This window comes from Diplotaxodon limnothrissa, linkage group LG16 (assembly GCF_057381915.1).
Source record: "Diplotaxodon limnothrissa isolate DT_005_m linkage group LG16, D_limnothrissa_male_GT1.1, whole genome shotgun sequence".
Lineage (NCBI taxonomy): Eukaryota > Metazoa > Chordata > Actinopteri > Cichliformes > Cichlidae > Diplotaxodon > Diplotaxodon limnothrissa.
In genome coordinates, this window is record NC_140611.1 from 8,489,997 (window position 1) to 8,510,352 (window position 20,356).

The 20,356-nt window shown below is 40.7% G+C and overlaps 1 protein-coding gene across 1 annotated transcript in view; it reads left to right on the forward strand.

Annotated features, from left to right (window-relative positions):
- The window catches only part of wars2 (tryptophanyl tRNA synthetase 2, mitochondrial), a 31,660-nt gene that overhangs the window by 8,870 nt on the left and 2,434 nt on the right, over positions 1 to 20,356 (forward strand). The window contains exons 2-5 of the mRNA XM_085374877.1: positions 11,088 to 11,348; positions 13,883 to 13,963; positions 15,773 to 15,855; positions 18,808 to 18,926. Of these exons, the coding sequence (XP_085231003.1) occupies positions 11,088 to 11,348; positions 13,883 to 13,963; positions 15,773 to 15,855; positions 18,808 to 18,926 (544 nt within the window). The remainder of the gene's footprint in view (positions 1 to 11,087; positions 11,349 to 13,882; positions 13,964 to 15,772; positions 15,856 to 18,807; positions 18,927 to 20,356) is intronic.

Genomic DNA, 20,356 nt, shown 5'->3' on the forward strand with positions numbered 1-20,356 from the left:
CAGCTCCAGGAAAGTGGAAGTGACTTCTAATTTTTCTCTCCGTTCTCCTTGACTCCACGTTCACTTACTCGAGTGTCAGTTAAAACCATTAGAGCTGTTCCCACACCACACGGGAGGGGCCTGCGAGAGCGCGGAAACACAGTCTCTCCTTTGAGGATGTTCATTAACTGCCCTATTTATTTTCAACTGTCAGAAAAGCCCGCTAATTCTCAGCAGTCCCTCCTGTGTAATTAGGTCTGTCGTAATCATTCTGCAGCCGGGGCCCTCACTCAGATGCCGCGCACATTACCCGTCTCTTAAAGCAATCCCATATGTCAGCGTATTCGTTTGGATAATTTCATATAGCTAAGTCGAATTACAGAGTCGCTCCACAGACGTGCCCACAGTGGTACCTGACAAATCTTACTAGTTCTTCCATGCTTCAGCTTGTGCTGTCTGCAGCACTTTTTCCCAAGCTTCTGACAGTTTTAATTAAAACCAAACGAGTATCTGATATTGTGTCTTTTGAGTCGCACTCAAATCGAGAGACACTGCCTTTGGAGACGGAAATGACTGCACTCTTCAGAGGTGGAGGTTCACCCTGAGTGTTACTTTAATTACATATTGTTAAATTTATGACGTGTGCGCTGGCTAGGTTTTTGCTGTCTTGTGACGCTTACTTGTTTTTCTTTTTGAGTTCCTGTCAGTCATTTGTTTCCAGCAAGTGAAATGAAATTAAACATATCCATTGTCAACATTGAAAGGGAAGGAAATGGTTTAATGAAGCTATTTCAAATGGCTTGAACAGAGCCAAAGCATGGAAGTAAGTAGCTCTGGTATAAATGTGTTTATGTAAGAGTGAAAAAATTGCAATATAAACGAAGTTTCCCAGCTGTGCACAGCTGCTGCTCATGGGATCGTTTTTGTAGGCAAACTGGTTTGGCTCTAGCAAAGCTGAACTTGAGCTGGGTTGTAGTCAGTGATCCTGCTTTTGGATTGATTCATCTTTTGTGAGAATGATAACCTTTTATTATATTAAAATTAGGATGCTAAATAGTTTGCTGTGAATGGTTAGCGATCTTATTCTGTCTAGAAGCATTTAAAGTGAAAGGTGAGCTGAACTTCCCCCTCCAAAAAACTGCATTGGTGTGTTTGTCTGATGCTGCCATGCTACCTCATTATTTGATAAATACAAATGCAAAGCTGCTCTGCATTTTTAGTATTTGATTGGTCCATGAAGTTCATGCGCCCACTGTTTAGTCTGAAAGATTTGTGAACAGTGTTGCATGAAAAACGGTGCTTTATGTCTTTACAACAGGTTCAATTTCATCTTACTCTGATCATAGTTTATTTAGTATATATGTGTGTGTGTGTGTGTGTGTGTGTGTGTGTGTGTGTGCTTTCTCTTTAATTATGGGGTGAACAGTCTGAATGAAACCTTTTTTTTTCCAACATCATCACACATAAAATGATTATTAACGTCTATTTTATTTTATTTTTTTTAGAAAAGATGTATTATAAATGATACATTTTTGATTTTTGTATATATTATGCTCATTTCCTCATCCACAGGCTTGGCTAGTTGAAATTACTATCTGCAGTGGAGATTTGGTTTCTAACCCAAGTTACCCCTTGGTCATATAGCTGTAGATGTTACATACATCCAAGAGATGGGAAGGTTGGCAATGCAGTGGTTAGCACCATCATGTCAGAGAAAGAAGTTCTTGGGTTCAGATTTAATGGCTAGCCAGTAAATTTTGAGTTTGCGTATTCTCCCAGCTGCTTCCCACAGTCCAAAGACATACACTTAAGGTTAATTGGTGTTAATAAATTGCGCCCCCTCCACGATCCTGAATTGTATAAACAGAAGGAACAGTTGCCCAATGACTAGTTTTCATCACAAATTATCATCCCTTCAATCTTAATTTCAATTACTGCTAATCAGCTATCCCCAACGCTTCCCATTTTTTTGAGTTTCAGTGAAGTAGACGTTGTTCTGCTCTAGGGCTGCCACAAACGATTATTTTGATAGTCGACTAGTCACCGATTATTTTTGCGATTAGTCGACTAATCAAATCCATTGGACGTAAAACGTACAGCTTATTGCACCAGCAGTATCTGCTCTTATATAACTATCATTAGCTTACAGCTTTAAGTGTTTACGGTCTGTACTAACTAAAAATAAAGACAAGATGATAGTTTATTAAATTTGAATGAAATTTGCAGATTGTTTCGGTGGAGTTTAATAAACTCCTTGCTATCTAAAATATAACAGGACACCGGAGTAGATTCTCCAGCATCTCACACTTCTGATAATCAGCTGTCTGCTTGATGTTTATTCAGCTGTTTAAAAACTATAACTTTAATCTCAGCCAAACCGATTTACTCAGGAACAAATAAAATACTGAAAAAGCCAAACTATAACATTTTTAAGTTATCTAAGTGACTTATATATCATGTTTAACCTGAGTAGCGAAAGACGCGATTTGCCGGGAGTCCGGTGTTCTCACAGCGCTAGTGACCTTGCCCCCGGCTAGCTATCGAGCTAGTGGGTAACAGACGTCTCCGAAAACTTCGGAGCACTTTTGAAAATATGTGGTGTCCTGATAAACTGAGCAGATATTTGAAGTTTCCACAGCTACATTCTCACCTGAAAATATGTTAAACGTTTATTTTGTGACCCAGAAAGAATAATAAGCGTAATATTAAAACTTACTAGCTGCCGCCATTGTTGGAAACTAAGCTGGGCCGCGCTATGAATTCTGGGACACAGCTTCTTCTTCTTCTTCTTCGGGGTTTAACGGCAGCTGGCATCCTTGTACATGCAGTGCTGCCATCTTCTGTTTCAGTCCGTTATTACACTCTTAAATCCTACTACTTATTCCTGCGTCTTTTGTGATCTTACAAAGCTTCAAACGACGTGTCGACTATTAAATTAGTCGTCGACGATTTTGATAGTCGACGTAATCGTGACTAGTCGACTAATCGTGGCAGCCCTATTCTGCTCTGCAGATGTGCTGTGAACTGGAGGGGAATCTAAACAGGACCTGCAGCAGCTGCAGGACTGGTTTATGTGCCATTGGTTCAAGTTCAATGAGGCAACGAGAGCTATTCACATATCCTAGCTAATTTCTAACCAAAACTGTGGGTTGGGCATCTCAATAAAGAGGCAGCTGATCATTTCTGTGTTGTTTATTTGTCACAAAATATCTGTACTTACATTTGCGAAAGAAAACTGTTTAATTCTTTTATTAATTATTTTAAGGAAGTGTGATGGTGCGCAAAAGATGCATCCACCTGTGCATGTATCCTTCCCTGCTCTGCTGCCAGGAAATCAAATGGAGGTTTGTGGGAAACACTGAGATGTGGAATGTTGTTAAAAATTTCTAAAGTATTCAAAAGTAGTCTTTTAAATCTGTGTTAGGAAGATGTTTTATTATGGGCCTTAATGTTAAATGGTGTGAAGTTTCTGCTTCTTTGGATTAACCATCTTTCACACGTGTTATGTATAATAACATCAGCACCTAATAGGACACTGTCATTGATACACTATCGGCTGTCAGTGTTTGTCACTTCCCATAAACTAGAAAAGTCATTAAATGTTTAGTTTCTAATGAGCCAGATCCAAGTTTCCTGTCTTAAGTAGGCAGCGCTCCTCTTGATGATCTCCCCCCAGGCTATACTGAAGTCTGGTTTCTTCAGAAGCTGCAGACATTTAGGACTGGAGGCCGGAGCTGCCTCTGCTGCTTGGTTATTTTTGGAGCACTGTTGAGCCCTGTCTGCGGGGAGTGCTGTTTTTGAAGGGCCTCCAGTCCCATTAATCAGCCAAGGGACCCCACGGCGCGAGCGGGCCCTGAGCCCTGGCCTGCCACACTGCAGTGTTCTGTTCCTGTAGCCCCGCTCTCTGCACAGTGTGAAGCTCAGAGGAACCTCATCAATCTCACCTGTCCCACACGTCAACCACAGATTTAATCAATTGCTCCTTTTGGGCCTTCTCTTCTGCTGCCCCTGCAACCCACTCAATGGGGGGAAAAAAGGAAAAAAATGCCTTTGACTGGACAGTCTGATTTAAAAAAAAAAAAAAAATCATATTGCTTCCTCCTTTAACATTTTTTCCTGTTCTTCTGTCCCCTGCTTTATCCAGCACTTCATTTACTTTTCTTCAGTTAAATTCATTAATACACCTTTCATGGTGTGTGCACATTTTCTCTGTGGTCATATGGACTTTGTTTCAAATTTGAGTGTATCCTCACATTGGCTAAACACACACATGCTTTCAAGAAAAAAGCGGTGAGGATGGTGGGAGTACAGTAAGCCCTATTTCCTGTTTGATACCTGACTGAAGTGCAGCTCTGTCGGTCGCCTGCTTTAACAGGTCCCTAAGTGAGTGGTAGACAGAGATGAAGAAAGATATGTGGGTAAGGAGGGGAGGGGCTCTGTGTCAAAGTGTATTTCAGCATGTTGGCGTTAATGGGGTGCCTGCAGTGCCCAGGACAGAATAAGAACACTGGATCCAATGTGCAAGACACTCAGCAGGAGCGCAGCGAAAATCCTCCATTCTTGGCCCCATCTCTGTGCTCCACAGACATGGTTAGATCTGGGGCACTTTGCTTGCCCACAAAGAGCTGATGGTAATTCACAGCAGGGAAAGCAGCGATGCTCCCAGAGGTGTTTTTTCTTTTTTTTCCCCTTCAGACGTGCTGAAATTGGTGTAGTTAAAAGGCGGTGACTGTCGTACCTCCTCCTCGGCTCCACGGTGAGAGAGATATCAGTGGACCACTCCAGGACACTGAGGCTCTGATATGATGTATGAGCTCTGAAAAGCAGTCTGGAGGAGATCTGAGAAGAGAAATGAGGTGTTATGCAAGTTTTAGCTCAACCAAAACCATGGCTATGATTAATAACATAGCTAGTTCGAGACTGTCGGGTCACACTAGCTGGAAGCTACAAATGCTTGATAGCAGCAGTTGTAGTGATAATAATAATGATGATGATGATGAACCTGTGGTCTGTTTTGGCTTGCTTTTTTTTTCAGATTACGTAGCAGCTTTAGTGAACAAAAGTAACAAAAGCATAAATTCTGCGCAGTTGGCCATTCTCACATGTAGCACAAAAGGAAATGGTCTGCGTGAATTTCTCGCTACTGGAAATTGGTTTAGAAATTGAAGTTTGCACTCTTATGTGCGTCTGCAATGATTAATGTCTAGATTAAATAAAGGAGTGCCGGGGATGTGTAAAAAGGAGAATTAGGAAAACCCTGCTTGACATGATGTGTAAAAGAATGGGTGCTTTTCTCCGAGACTTCAGATGAGGTGTACATTTATTCTACGTTTCGAAGGCAAACAAAGTGTGATAGTATCAGCTGGAAATGTAAAAAACAAAACAAAAAACAACGTTGCAGTGCTCTCTAAGTAGGCAGCCATGAAGGAGAGACGTGGGTACGGTTTTCCACAGTGAAAACTTTTCGATCACGCTTTGTCCAATTCAGCCTACATGTGAGTTGGAAGCATCCATATGTATGGCCTTTAATCTAGCAGAGGAAAATCATATATGATTGTAGATTCAAGCCCAGAGTCTGTGTATCCACTTTTATGCATCTGCTCCCACTGCTATCTGTCATTTTACACATTCCTCGTTAAGGGTGTAATTTCATTGTAGCTCGCACTCAGTCAAATGATGAATCCAATATTTGTCATTTCCCAATATGCAGTTGTTCCAGTGCTGCGGGATACTTTGGAGAGAAGACGGAAATTTTCCTGGAATGAGACTTTCTATTAAACTGTGGGAAACCAATCACTGATTTCTCCTCGTCTTCAAATGATTGGAATGAAGTGGCGCCTGTGACAGTTGTTTTCCATTTAATAACGCAGCTTGTGGATGGGATCGAAGTCATGTTACTGTTTTGGATAGACTGGCTGATAGTGTTCTTTCCACTTGATGTGAGCTGTCAAATTCACATGGACAGACACCTTCACAGCTTCACTGATGTTGATGTAGGCATAGACTACACGTGTGGACATATGTCTGTTTGCACATGATCGCTATCCCTACGGATAATACCACACACGCGGACAAATGAACACACATTCCCGGAAAGGTAGTGCAAGTGTGAAAGCATGGCCTTTTTAGTGTATGTAACCTTCTAGCTGTTGGCGTTAATGTCACACACACATGGTGCGTAATGCATTTAGCATATGGCAGACGTGGATGAAGAAAGCTTTCGTCGCCTTTGCGACGGTGCGGTCTGAAAGCACCGCGCTCCTGTCGGTGTAAAAATATGAGACGAGAATGGCCAGCATTTTCCGTGTCTGCTCCGTGTCATCAGCAGGTATCCAGCAATTATGAGAATGAGGCAGAAGGAGACAGAAGAAGACAGATAACACTGCTCAACAGAGGTTTGCTTGTATAAAACAGCAACTGGACAAGAAGGAAGTGTTTCATTTGTTAACTAAGAATTAACGTCTGCTGTCACTCAGTCTTTCGTCTCAATTAGTTTTCTTTTTGATTTTTGTTTTTTCTTGAATTGACAATATGTGAGCCAGACACCATCTGCCATACTCCAGGGACGGCAGTGTTGTAAGGCCAGCTGGCCAGAGTTCCTTCACTTTGGTGGCTGAAAGTGTTTTTTTTTTTTTTTTAGTTTAGTTTAGTTTTTGGAATATTTCAACCCACAGAGAGTGTCTGTTCCATTTTCAAATAAAGGAATAAACACAACATTTGGTCCAAAATATTATTTCCCTCAGAAAGAAATGATCAAAGAACACAACAAGAAGCACCTCAAGAGTGCAAAACCTCTGCCAAGGCAGCTCGCTCTCTGGTCTTTTAAATGTACTTTGAGAAGTTTGTAGTGTAGTAAAAACAATTGCAAATTGCAGCTTTTATTATTTTCCCTGTTGAAATATATTTTAACATGCACAATTTTGAATATAAATATTTTCTTTTATAATTTTTATCTTTGTAGATATAGTACGTGTATCTATTTTCAGTGTTTAGTGCAGTTCCTTGAATTATTTAATAATAAATATGTGAATAAGTAAAAAAAAAAAAGGTTTTGATCACAAGTTTCATTTAATTAAAAAATTATTCAGGGAAGGCACATTGCACATGTATTCAAATTGTTGTGTATTTAAATGATTAAGACCTGTTACTGTAATGTACATAACAAAATGTATATTATTATTACAATCATAAGAATCATATTCTCATGAGGTGGGTATGTATCATTGTAGGGTCCACCTTACGCTATAAAGCGCCTTGAGGTGACTGTTGTTGTGATTTGGCGCTGTATAAATAGAACTGAACTGAATGAGCTTCAGATCAATCTATTGACTTTGTTGGAGGGGTAAAATGTGACATCATATTGTAAGAATCATAGTTTCTGAGTTTTAAGGCTTTTTCCAGTTTAGACCAGTAAAATATTAAACTGACCTTGAAGGCCTTTGGTGGATGTAAGATTGTAAACACGATCCCGCTCTACACCCCTACAAAGTTTTATCATAATTCATTCAAAACTTTTCGAGCGCTATACAAATGGCCTGCATTTGTATAGCGCTTTTCTAGTCCCTAAGGACCCCAAAGCGCTTCACACTACATTCAGTCATTCACCCATTCACACACACATTCACACACTGGCGATGGCAAGCTACGTTGTAGCCACAGCTGCCCTGGAGCGCACTGACAGAGGCGAGGCTGCCGGACACTGGCGCCACCGGCCCTCTGACCACTGTGATTACAGACAAATACATGCTGGTAAATGCTATGAAACACATAAGCTCTGTGGCAGAGGTGATATTGTAAAATAGAATAACTTGTGATTTCTAGCATTTTGTAAATGGCCAAACTTTAGCACTGTTTTATGATGGTTTCAGGTCTTTATTAACATGTTTAAATCTGGTTTAGAGTAAGAAATATATCTGATTTATCTTACTGGAAATTGTCTAACATACCACTGGGAGTCATTTAAAGATGTAAGGTCAAGCACTATACAAGTATTTCACAAGTTATTGAATTTAATATCGTGCGTGGCAAAAGTGTGCTTGTTGATAATATTTTATTGCTGTTGGCTTTGCAGCGCAGTATTCATTACAAACATTAATTGCTTTACAGCGTTTGCTGTCGCCTCTGTCATCGTGCTCTAGTTGATTTACTTACTTGCGTAGGTTACTTTCTCCTCCAAGAGCTATAGTGGCATGTGTTTAAAGACACTTTCCTCAGACCAAAAGTAACACAGAGGTGTCTGGCAAAGTGGCTTAAAGCGCGATAGCCCACGATTGCCCAGTGGCTAGTTAGCTGTGGCGTTGACTCTCATTTGACACTCGATTGGCTCAAATGACACCATTACCATGTCTGCATGGCTAATGGCCTCCCCTGGGGGCCGGAGCAGAAGGGGAGGGAACATGCGTTTGGCATGTCAGCTCGAGGTGAGAACACACATGAGCCAGACTCTGGGTCCCGTCCGCACCCAAATCAATCCTGACACCTCTTAAGAGGCTCTCAGCATCAATGGCACTCCAGCGCAATTACCCTGTCGGTAATGACATAAGCACCCAGTTCCTTCCTGCCTCTCTCTCGCTGGGTGGAAAGCTGCTCCCTCAGGCCAGTAGATGGAGACTTTGTGGACCAACGCTGGCCTCCCAGCAGTTGTTATTCGATCCCTCAGGGTTTAAAGATGTAGAACCTCTGGGCTACGCCGGTGAGAGAGCAACTGTTATCTGATCTCAGATGCTGTGGTGAGCCTGTCCCTCAGTCAGATTGAATGTGATTTAGTTCAGCAAGCTGTCAAGATAACTGATTTCTGAGCGGTGACTGAAGAGGATATCCTCTGAAAACTTCAGGTTTTAATGATTAGTTATAATAACCTTGAAAAGTGCAGCTGGGGAACATATGATCGCCAGTCAGATTTTGAGGCGATAACGCGGAGATCCTGTGGGCTTTGTGGGGTTGGGGGGAGTTTTAAAATGGGCTCTTCAGTCAAACGTCTAGGTGTTGCTGTTTACAACCCATCAGTGCTATCTCATATAAAGCATAACATATTTTCTTTGAAAACGACTGCGAGGTTATTACATAAAATCTGACAGTTTAGCACAAGTTTCATTTTCAGAGGTTTTGGATAGACATAACTTGGAGCATACGGAGGTAGTAATAAGTGGGGAGAATCCAATCCGCGGTCCAGTACTGAAAACTATAGCACCTTCTAAATGGATCTTGTGGTAAGATTGATTTGTCTGCTGCTGAATCTCTTCCTTTGCTTCTTGCCAGCATATTCAGAGCATATTTGTAGGACAATTTTTATCCTGAACACAGAAGTACAGCCTCCACTTTCCATCCAATAAGACCCCTATGTGTTGGTATAGTGGGGGGATCCTACAACAAAAACAATGCAGGTTCTTCAGGCATTAACAGTTAAACAATTAGAGATCATCTAGCAACTTTAATGCACAGACTGTTCATTAAACACACATTCCTAATATATTGCAGTGGTACTGTTACTAGCTTACAGTTACCTACTATTGGTGGATTGAGGTGCTTGAGCCATACACATCACCTTGTGTAAAGTCCTGTAGATTAAATTCATGGATCCATGTAGTTATTTAAAACTAGACTTCCAGATTTGCATTCCATTGTATTTTGGTACACAGGTAATAACACACCTGTAACAATACAGCCCATGAACCTTCCTTTTTTTCTAAAGCAGGCAATTGGCAGGTATTTCTGGCCACGGAGTCATCCTGCAGACCTCAAAGGTCTAGTCCTCAGGCATGCGGTGGTTCTTTTTATCTACCTTGAGCATTCATCCAAGCCACTTCTGCCGGGAACTGAATCCTTGTCTCCACTGTGGGCTGTTATGTGTATTACCAAAGCGCCAAAGATTTTGTCTTTCTGCCAGACCAACAAAAACAGTTCCAGTCTGTGTTCATGTGTCTTTCTGCTCTGTTGAAGCCCTAATCTACTGTGTAACGGCTTTGGTCAAAAAGCCCTAGTTTTGGATGCCAGCGTGGTTTCATGTGTCATAACAGGTGCCACTCTGCTTGCCCTCTAATTGTATCGTGTGGTGGCACAAGCAGAGGTTAAGACTCTTGCCTAGCAAGGCTAATTGAAAGCCAAGGTTCAGTGAAGCCGACTGATGCCAGGAGAAATGAGGTGTTTGGCCCCAGTCAGACTCTGCAGGAAGAGAAATATAGTTTTAGTCCAGTGGTACAACCACAAATACTGATCTCCCTGTTTCAATTGGTGAGTGTTGAGACCCTGCTGCTGTCTCTAAAATAAGGTCCTTGTTTTAATTATAGAAAAAACCCTTACTCTATGGTGGGCTGCTGTTGTTATATGTGATGTATTTATGCTGTTTTTTTTTTATCCCCCCCTTTTTGTGCAGCTTTCTGTTATGGTAATGAAAGGCTTTGAAGCTGGTTGGATGGTTGTAAGTGATATTGTTGGCCAATGAGGTGATGCATTCTTTGTGCTGGATGTGTTTGGGAGAGAACAGAGGTGCTAGCCATGGAGTTAGCATCTTAGTAATACAAGCATGACTGCTAATGGTCCCCAACCTGCCAACTGACACTTCGGTCTCTACAGGCTTCTTTCTAGTGGTAACTTTCTCCCTTTTCAAGGATTTTTTGTCTTGGCCTTAGCTTTGACTTTTAAAGTCAACCAACCATTGTTGCGCTAATCTGGAGACATTGGTGTTATAGGCACTGTTTTAAGAACAGAAGTTAATGTGCTAAAAAGGGATGATATTTCTGATATTTCTGGCTCTATTCCTTCCCCTCACCCCTCACTGGTCTCAGCCTCCCCCTGAGCCTGGTTCTGCCGGAGATTACTTCCTGCGATAAGGGAGTTTTTCCTTCCCATTGTCACCAAGTACTTGCTCATAGGTGGTCGTCTGATTGTTGAGGTTTTTTGCACCTTGCGGCCACTGTTGTTGTGATTTGGCGAAACTAAAATAAGAGAGACTAGTGTTCAGAGGTGTGATGAAGACAGTGGAACATCTTTGATCGCTCATGTGATTATACATGACATCATTTGTAATTACATTTCCGTGATGTTATTTCATTATCAAATCCAAAGTGCTATAGAGCCAACTCGAGCAAATTCCTTCTTCTTTTTCCCAGGAGGCTCCAAGAAGTGGCCGTGTATTCTCAGGGATTCAGCCTACTGGAGTGCCCCACCTGGGAAATTACCTGGGTGCTCTGGAGAACTGGGTGTCCCTGCAGGACCAGTACCCCTCAGTCCTCTACAGCATTGTGGATCTGCACTCCATCACCCAGCCCCAGGATCCAACGCAGCTCAAGAGTAACATACTGGACATGGCAGCCAGCTTGTTGGCCTGCGGTATCAACCCAGAGAAAGCGATACTCTTCCAGCAGTCTCAGGTGAGTTGGGCATGTTTGATTGATGCCGTTTATAAATATATATGATGTGTTATATTTGCTGTGTAGTTCCCTACATAGTGTGTTGGATGCATATACACTTCTGTCTATAAATGAATACTCACAGGTGGAGAAAGTACTATTTATATGTGATAAGTAATGCAACCCAACATGCGCTTTGCATGTATATATAATTTAGATTTCACACTCATGTCTGCAGATTATTTTTCACATTTCATGTGGTTATCAAGTAGAGAGCACATCAGTGTTTGTTTAAGAAAAGAAGTGCCCTTTTTTGTCTTTTTTGTTGTTGTTTTTTAAAGCTGGGCAGCTTCTTCTCTCATTGCTGGTTTTTCAAAGAAGAAAAACGGTTTATTTTCGTGATGTCGACTCTCATATTTACCTTCCTACATGCTGACAGACCCCAAAATGTTTATTTCCTTGCTCCTGATTCTTATCTCCAATGTGTGCTCAACCAATTCACAGAGCCTGTAAAAACACAAACTGACACAAACCGCCATTAAGTCCTTCTTTAGCCCACGTGAAAGAAACTGAGAAGGATAACGACAAGTCTTAACATTTGCAGCACTTCAGCACATCATCCCCGAATTTAGGCTTGAGCTCACACTGACGATGGAGAGAGAGAAATCAGAACAGCTGTTTGCTTCTCCCCTGACACCACATGTGTATTTTTCTTTTCTTACTCACAAGTTAAGTTGGGTGGGTGGGTGTGTGTGTATGTGTGGATAGTTCAGTCCATCTGTGTTTCTTTGCCACCCACTCCTCACACACACACACAAACACAGAGTCCTATTTTTATTCTTGTTTAGCTTCATGCCACATAACTTGGCAGCAAGGCGACCCCCGTGTTGAACACGCCCGCTCCACATGTAAAAATACGATGGCCGCCCAAAGAAAATACTGGGCTTAATTGAAAAAATGCAAAGAGTTGGTGACGAGCTAAACTCGGAGGATTTGCGGATCTGCTGATTCATTGACTTCATTTTTTAATACCACTGAGTTTTATAAGTATTGACCAGAAAAGTGGATTTACTGTGTTGAGACAACTGTTAGCTGTTCTCTAAAATCCCTTCTTTGCAGCCTTAGGAGCTGCTGCCATGGCTGTTACTGTCAGTCTAATGCTGATATGATCCGTAACATTAGCATATCTCTCGTTGCGGGGCTTTCTTACGATACAGCATGAATGGAGGCTGTGTTTTTACTAAGCCTTTTAAATATCAGCGTTTTATTGCACTGTTCAAACCATATCCTTGCCCTCTCTTTGTTGTCATCGACATCTGTCCCATCTCTTGTCTGTCTGCAGTGTGTAATGCATACCGGCCCCCTACATGCTAGCCTGAAATCCTGCTTTATGTCCCTGCTGTCTGCTGTTGACATCATGCTCCCCAGAATGCTTTTCAAGCTGCAAGAGACAGAGAGGATGGCAATATAGTCAGTGTCCATAAACTTTAATTTGCTGAAGCACAAGGATATTTCCTGCATCCCCAAACACTGGCTGTTAGACACAGAAGCTTTTTTTTTTTCACATCGGGTTAATTTACTGCTACCAGATGCATCAGCTACACTGCATTAACATTCACCTCTTTGTGTTGTGGTTTATTTGTCCACATGTAAAAACCATTTCCTTAATCCTCTAATTGAATAACCAACCCACCTCCACTGAGAGTGAACGGTTGTCTGTGTGTATGTGTTAGCCTGGCGAGCTGTGCAGGGTGTACCCTGCCTCTGGCCCTACGGCAGCTTTGATAGATTTTGAATTAAAAGATTTCAGTTATGAGCTTCTGAGAGGGCGCTACTTTCCATATATACAAAGTTCTTTTCCCAGTAGCTAATTTGCTGCCAGGATTATTAAAATAAATGATCGATAAAGGTATAGAAATCCAGCATCAGTGTATGAAGTTTAGGCTGGGTCAGCTTTTAGTCTGCCAGTATTTATTTGTTAGTATCCCACTTATTAAACACATTAAAAAAACTGATACAATGAGTATAAGCCTACAGGTGAGAGTGGGTGCACCTGTGTGACAGGCAGAGGTGTAAAAAGGCAGTATTCTTCTCTTCCACTTAGAGGCGCCAGGGAGTTACCCTCCTTTTCCTCCACCCCAGCTGTCCCGTGGATGACTTTTTATCCATCCGTCTGTGTTTGTTTAATCTGCCTGCGTAATTTACTTCTTCTGTTTATCTCTTTGGTGCCTCCCTGAGGTTAGGCTCTCTTCTTTAATTAACCGGACTAAGCGGTGCAGTGAGTTCAACGTGCTTGGGAGTTTGCATGTATACAGCAGCAGGAGGTTGGCTCTTGTACACATGTAAAAAACAGTGTTGGTTTCTGTTAGACTTCGTGTAAAGAAATCTCTTCATGACTTCAGCTTATAAGGTACCGACTGGTGAGCCAACAAGTTCGTAGATATTTGTGATTCAGCCATATTAATCTGTAGTGGTAATATTATTAATATTGCAGCCTGGTGATAGATTGAAAGGTGTATGCTGACATTTGGATGTGTCCCCACTCGTCACTGCAGGTGTCCGAGCATGCTGAGCTCTCCTGGATCCTCGGCTGTCTCACCAGTATGCCTCGGCTCCGCCACCTACCACAGTGGAAGGTGAGATCTTCTCCAGCAGACACTTGTGTATAAAATGATCACGCACAAGTCTTTATTTTTGTTGTTTGTATCAGTGCTCATTTTAAAATAACAATTATAATTAAAAGAATTACTGTGGTGCAGATTTCACTCATGTAGCACCAGCATGTGGACATGAGTAAAGAAAACTATGTCTGAAACCAAACCGCATCACTTGCTGGTAAATATACTTGTATATGTATCCTTCTCTACCCATCTGTACTTCTCTGAGCCTGGGCCTTCTTAAATGGTCTTCCTGTTAAAAGGGAGTTCTTCCTCCCCATTGTGGTTGCTTAGTATGTATATGTATATAAGTATATGGCAAATGGGTCAGCTACATGTTAAAGATGGCTTGCATGTATCCACAATCAACAAAATTTCATAAAACATTCAGAATGATTAAAAAATAATAAAATACAATGCAAATGCAATCAACCAGTTAGCCTATTGGAACCTTTAGAGAAAAGTTGTTACTATGAGACATTCATGTCATTGTTGTTTAAGGACTGAGTAATATTTATGATGCATTATATTTTTACGGTATATGTTTTCATAATCTTGTCTCTTTTGTCTTTTACTGTGCAAACTGAATTGATTTATTTAAATGTGGCCTGTTAAAAATGCAGTAATGCTTTACAAGTCACTACGAGCATCTGTCAAAATTTAAAGCAATTCATTCAAACATTTAAATGTTGAACGGCTGAGAAGGAGCAAGTGCCGCGGTGGTCGGGCGAGCTTGTGAACAATGACAGAAGAGCGTCGGTGAGAAGAAAATAATAAAACATTTTCTGATAGTTTCATGCTACGCTTCTGAACACAATTAAACGCAACCACACCCCCGCACAATGCAGGAAAAGGGCTTCTCGGTTGGATTTTGCATGGCCTCTCTGCTCTCTGTGTGTGGGTGTGTGTGCTAGCACTGCTATCGGTCAAACAGACAAACATCTGCAGCTCTTTACACATCAGTGACAGACGGAGAGCCAGAGTTGTAACCTGGTCAGTGTGATTTTAGAGACTCAGGAGCTATGCACAGCCAGCATGTAAAGGACATACAGGCACCCACATACACTAATACAAACTGGAAGTTTCTGGCAAAGCGATGACTCGGAGATATAACTTCTGTATATATTTATACAATATCTACAATATCTTTTAAAGCAAAAAATGGTTTATTTGCAAGGGCGTATTTTCAGTTAATTAATAATGATAAATAAAAACAAAAAACACAGTTATAATTATAAAAGCTGCAAAAGGAGTTTGTAATGTTATAGCTATTTTGTAACTGAAGTAATATTTCAAACATGAATCCCACCATATCAGTTCTTACCTTCAGTGGAACACTTACAAATTAAATTAATTCCTCTGTTTTCTCTTAAGTTTCATCATGTCTGTGCGTTTTTATTTTGTTTCTCTGCAGCATTTGCCGCATTTTTAATTCATATAATTTTTCTTCACACCTGGGTGCAGTTTTAATACACGACGAGCGAGGATCAACAGAGCTCACGTCTCTCTGTTCTTGTTTCTGTTGCTCTTTAGAAAACACCTTTCGTTTACCCAACAGATGAGTTGATTTCAAAAATGGTGGAAAATGCCGTGCAAACTCATCCGTACCTCGTTTGTTTCAGTCGATGAGTCATGAAAGTGAAAATGGCTCTTTATGGGGAAAAGGAAAAAAGTCAGCTTGAGTCCATCTTTCTCCTGTCTGGCTCTATTTCTGGTTGCTTTTAGTGTTTCTGCCTCATCGTTGTTCTTTTTCTGCTTCAACTTCCTTCCCTCTGTCTTTTCCTCCAGATGAAGAGCAAAGTGAAGAACGAAGGCAGCGTTGGTCTCTACACATATCCTGTCCTCCAGGCTGCTGATATTCTTCTCTACAAGTGAGATTTCCATTCAAGTAGCGTACAAGTTATATTGTGTGTGTGTGTGTGTGTGTGTGTCAGTCAGATAACTCATATTTCTTAGGCTGTGTACCCTAAGCATTCACAGCTTTTCGAAAAACACTTCCAAAAGCCCTTCCTTCTGTGAATAACTGATTTTTATATTCCAAACTCTGTTAAAAAATTTAAATAACTAATTTTCCCCCTATCATTTACAACTTCTTCCTGTAAAGACTGACTGTTACAGTGCTTTCTGTCAGGGTTCCTTATTTTACTTGATGAAGATGAAGCTGAGAAACCATGAAGGGGGATACATCCCTGCTGAAAGCATGGCTTGCAGCCTTTTGCAGACATGTGCGACCATCCTGTGCTCAGAAGTGCATTTATCCTAGCAGCTGGAGGACAAAACAAACAAACAAAGGAGCTGCAACAGAGGTCTTGCTTAAGTATCGGGCCATAAATGACAATATACAGTGTCTCTCACTGAGGTATTACTTTAACAGCAGTTTCCTCTTAATGTTGTAGTTTCTTGTGACTGTTAAGTTTTATATTGTTACTTATTGTGCTGATAATTTATCGGGATGGCTGTGGATCAGCAGGTAGAGCAAGGCAAGGCAAGTTTATTTGTATAACACAATTCAACAACAAGGTGATTCAAAGTGCTTTACAGAGACATTAGAAACAAAAACAAATAAAAGCATGATTTAAAATTGATTAAAACAAGCAAACAAACAAACAAACTAATTAACAAACAAACAAACAAACAAAACAGTATATAAAATCAAAGCAGATAAAATCAGAACAGTAGATAAAATTTGTAGTTAAATGTAAGTTTTGAAATTTAAGCTTAAAAGTGTGGATTTGGTGCTTTATTCAAATGCAGCTGAGAATAGGTGAGTCTTCAACCTGGATTTAAATAAACTGAGTGTTTCAGCTGATCTGAGGCTTTCTGGGAGTTTGTTCCAGATATAAGGAGTGAGCAGGTCATCTACAGATCGGAACGTTGGTGGTTTGATGCCTGGCTGCTCCAATCTACTCCAGACTGCAAGATACTGAACGCTGAGTTGCTCCCGTTGCGTTCATCTGAGTGTGAATGTGTGTGAATGTTTGCTAGAAAGCACTTGTATGTAGTAAAAGGTTGTTGCATAAATGCGCGTGTGAGACATGCAGAAAGTAGAATTAAAAAGTGCTATTTAAGAACCACTGCAGTTTACAAACCCCAAACAAAGTCCCAAACTTTAAACGGACCCTTTGTGTTTTGCCTCAGAGAGGTTTGTGTTTTTAGCGTCAAACCCTGATGTAGTTTGTGTAAATATCTGGGTCATTATGTATCTTCATCACTGGTTGTCCAGCAGCGCCGAGCAAAGTAGCAAAAGCTAAGCTAATCTTTTCCCCAGTGTTTTTATCTTTAAAGTAACCAGTTAAACTTCTGCTTCATCTTTGCATTCTTCTGCAGTGTTGGGACAACACTGGTGTTTTTACATTTATTCAAAGATAGTGAAGTTTCCATGTTTTCCATTCCAGTCCATAATGTGTGCTCAATAAGAACCTGGAAGCTAAAATCGCCTCCACTAACATAAGAAAGAACGAAATGCGTGAATTAAAAGAGTAACTGCAATGAAAAAGGAGCAGAGCCAGTAATCCACATAACAAATACCAAACACTGTGAGCCTACTAACTTAAACTGATTGCGAGCAGTGTCCTAATTTAAATATTTTTATTATTTGATTTATTTTTGCAAGCTCTAGTTTGGCATCACCTGCCTGCACAAAGCCTACAAAATACTGTTTAGCAGAGAGGTTTACCCGGAGTACAAAAGAACAGCAACATTTTTGGATACTTTTGGTTTTATTTTTGAGATCTCTGCCTCTAAGTTTTATACTTCCCCCCCCCCCCTCATTATTCACAACACAGAAAATCAATTCCACAGCATCTTTTTTTCATTTTTATTTATTTTTATTACAGAGGCCATTTTCCTTTTAATCTACAGCACATGCCACCTGCTCTCAGAGGCCATTTCTCCAGCAGAAAATAATTCCAGTGCAAAGTGTTCACAGTGCGATCTGTAATTTATCACGAGTAACGGGGACAGCATGTCTGGCAATGAAGACTGCTGGTGAAAATGTGTTATTTTTTAATATCTCACCTCTGCTGCGCGGGGGTGGAAAGAGAAACATAACGTGCAGATATCTCCAAATAAAACCTCAAAGTAAGATAAGATAACTCTTTATTGTCATTGCACAGTCATACATAGTACAGTAGTACAATGAAATTGGAAAAACTGTCCTACGTCGGCACTACATATAACACAACACGACACGATATGACACATCACAACGTAACAAACAACACCACACAGTAACTTAACTAAACTTAATAACATAAAGAATAAGTGTATGTGTATTGCACACTGTTATTATTGCACCTTGTTATACATATAAATATTATTAGTAGAGATTATAAAGAGGAAAAAAATGCAATCTCTAATTTCTTTGCCTCTGACGTGTTCGTATAAATATCCGCGTCACACATTTCTGGTGGAAATTTGTCTGAGACAAAGAGTTTTGTGTGTGATCTGTGAGGTGCAGCCTGCTGATGAGGCGTCAGTGGGTTTTCACGTGAGATAAGTTGGTTGGGTTATTGTCTCGTAGCGTTTCCAAATTCACATTTAGAAGGCATCTCTTCAGCTGTTTCTGGTTCAGCAGCCATATATCCAAAAGCTCATTTCCTGTGGAGAAACTGAGTCTCATCTCTAAAGAGAAAATTAATGAACTGCTTCCTCCTCCAGTTACAGAGTTGCCAAACACTGCTGAAAAAGTCTCCTGCAGTGACTCCAAGTGTCTCCAATTTGTCCTTGCGTCTCGCTCTGTATTTTAAACTCTGTGCTGTCACTGTGCACAGTGCTGCACGGATCACGTCTCTAATGTGCTGCTGTGGAATCATCTCTCTCAGGTCCACTCACGTCCCTGTCGGAGAAGATCAGGTCCAACATTTGGAGCTGGCTCAGGATCTTGCTCGCATCTTCAACAACCGCTACGGAGAGCTGTTCCCTGAACCCTGCGCCCTGCTCAGTAAGAATACGTGGCATGATGGCGTGTACACACTCATGATTTAGGCTTTCTACGGTCAGCTTCTTAAAATCACGTAGCTCTCTGGTAGCAGCAGCTTTATCTTCTTATGTAGAGAATGTCATCATGTGACATTAAAGTCGCCTGTTTTAGTCTCTTTAGGCTTTAGCTGTGTAAGTGAGGCCTCACTTGTGCGATGGCCTTATGCTGTATATACCAAGTCATTATATTTTCAAATGTGCTTGTTGCATTTTATCAAAAAGTTTTTTTTATTTGCGAAGGGTTGCAGATTTTAGTTGATTTTTATTAAATCTCCATCTTTATGAAGTTTTCTGCTTGAATATTTTTTTTATAAAAAGTCTTCTAACTGCCTGAAACAAGCTGAGTGCTATAAGTGAAGTGAATGTTTTTGGAAACTAGATTTTTTTTTTCCTGCATTAGAAGTAAAGCTTTCTTTCTGCCTTTCCATCCTTTTTTTGTCTTGAATTATTGTCTCCTCTGTCGGGAAAGTTTGTGATTGATTGGTTCAATTTCTCTTTTTATTTAATTATTTTTTTGTTGTTCCTGATCTAGAGCCAGGAATCTTTGGAAGTGTATTTTGCATCACATACAGAGCAAAACTGGAAAATGAAACTTAACTTAAATAGCTGAAGAAAAGTCAGTAATAAGATGCTTCTGGGCCTAAAGCCTTCCCTAAAAGACGGTCATGGCTGGTTAATCTTCCTGGAGGATTAACATGAACAGACAGGGTTTCCTCATTGCGACCTTACTTCTTTTTTTGGTTGTTTTTTGTTTATCTGCATAAATAGATATCACATTGAAATGAGAAAACTGGGAGAAAGTGTCTCGGTTTTATCAACAAAAAAAAAAATATCAGGAACTAATCCAAATCCACGTGTCCGTCTGTATCCAGGGAATTTTCAGCCTCGGAGGATGTGTGCCGTCTCTGGCCGCTCGTGTTAAACAAAGTCCCAACGTTTGAATGGACCCTTTGTGTTTTGCTTCAAAGAGATTTATATCACTGAAGTCATTTTAGCCCTGATGTAGTTCGTGTAAATATCTGGGTCATAATGTATCTTCATCACCGGCTGCCCAGCGGCGCCGAGCAAAGTAGCACAAAGCTAAGCTAAACTTTTTTCCCAGTGTTTTTAGTGCATCTTTAAAGTAACCGGTTAAACTTCTGCTTCATGCCTGCATTCTTCTGCAGTGTTGGGGAAACACTGATGTTTTAAAATTCATTCAAAGATATATTGCCTTTTCCATGTTTTGTAAACTAAGTCGGAGTGGGACGTGCTGTTTAGCTAAAGCTAAAAACCACCAACTGCAGGGCAGCCAATCAGAAATTAGAGCGAGGTTCAGGGGATTAAAACTGACAAGATTTGAAATACAATATGACGCCGTTATTATTAATATTTTCTTTTGAAACGTTTCCC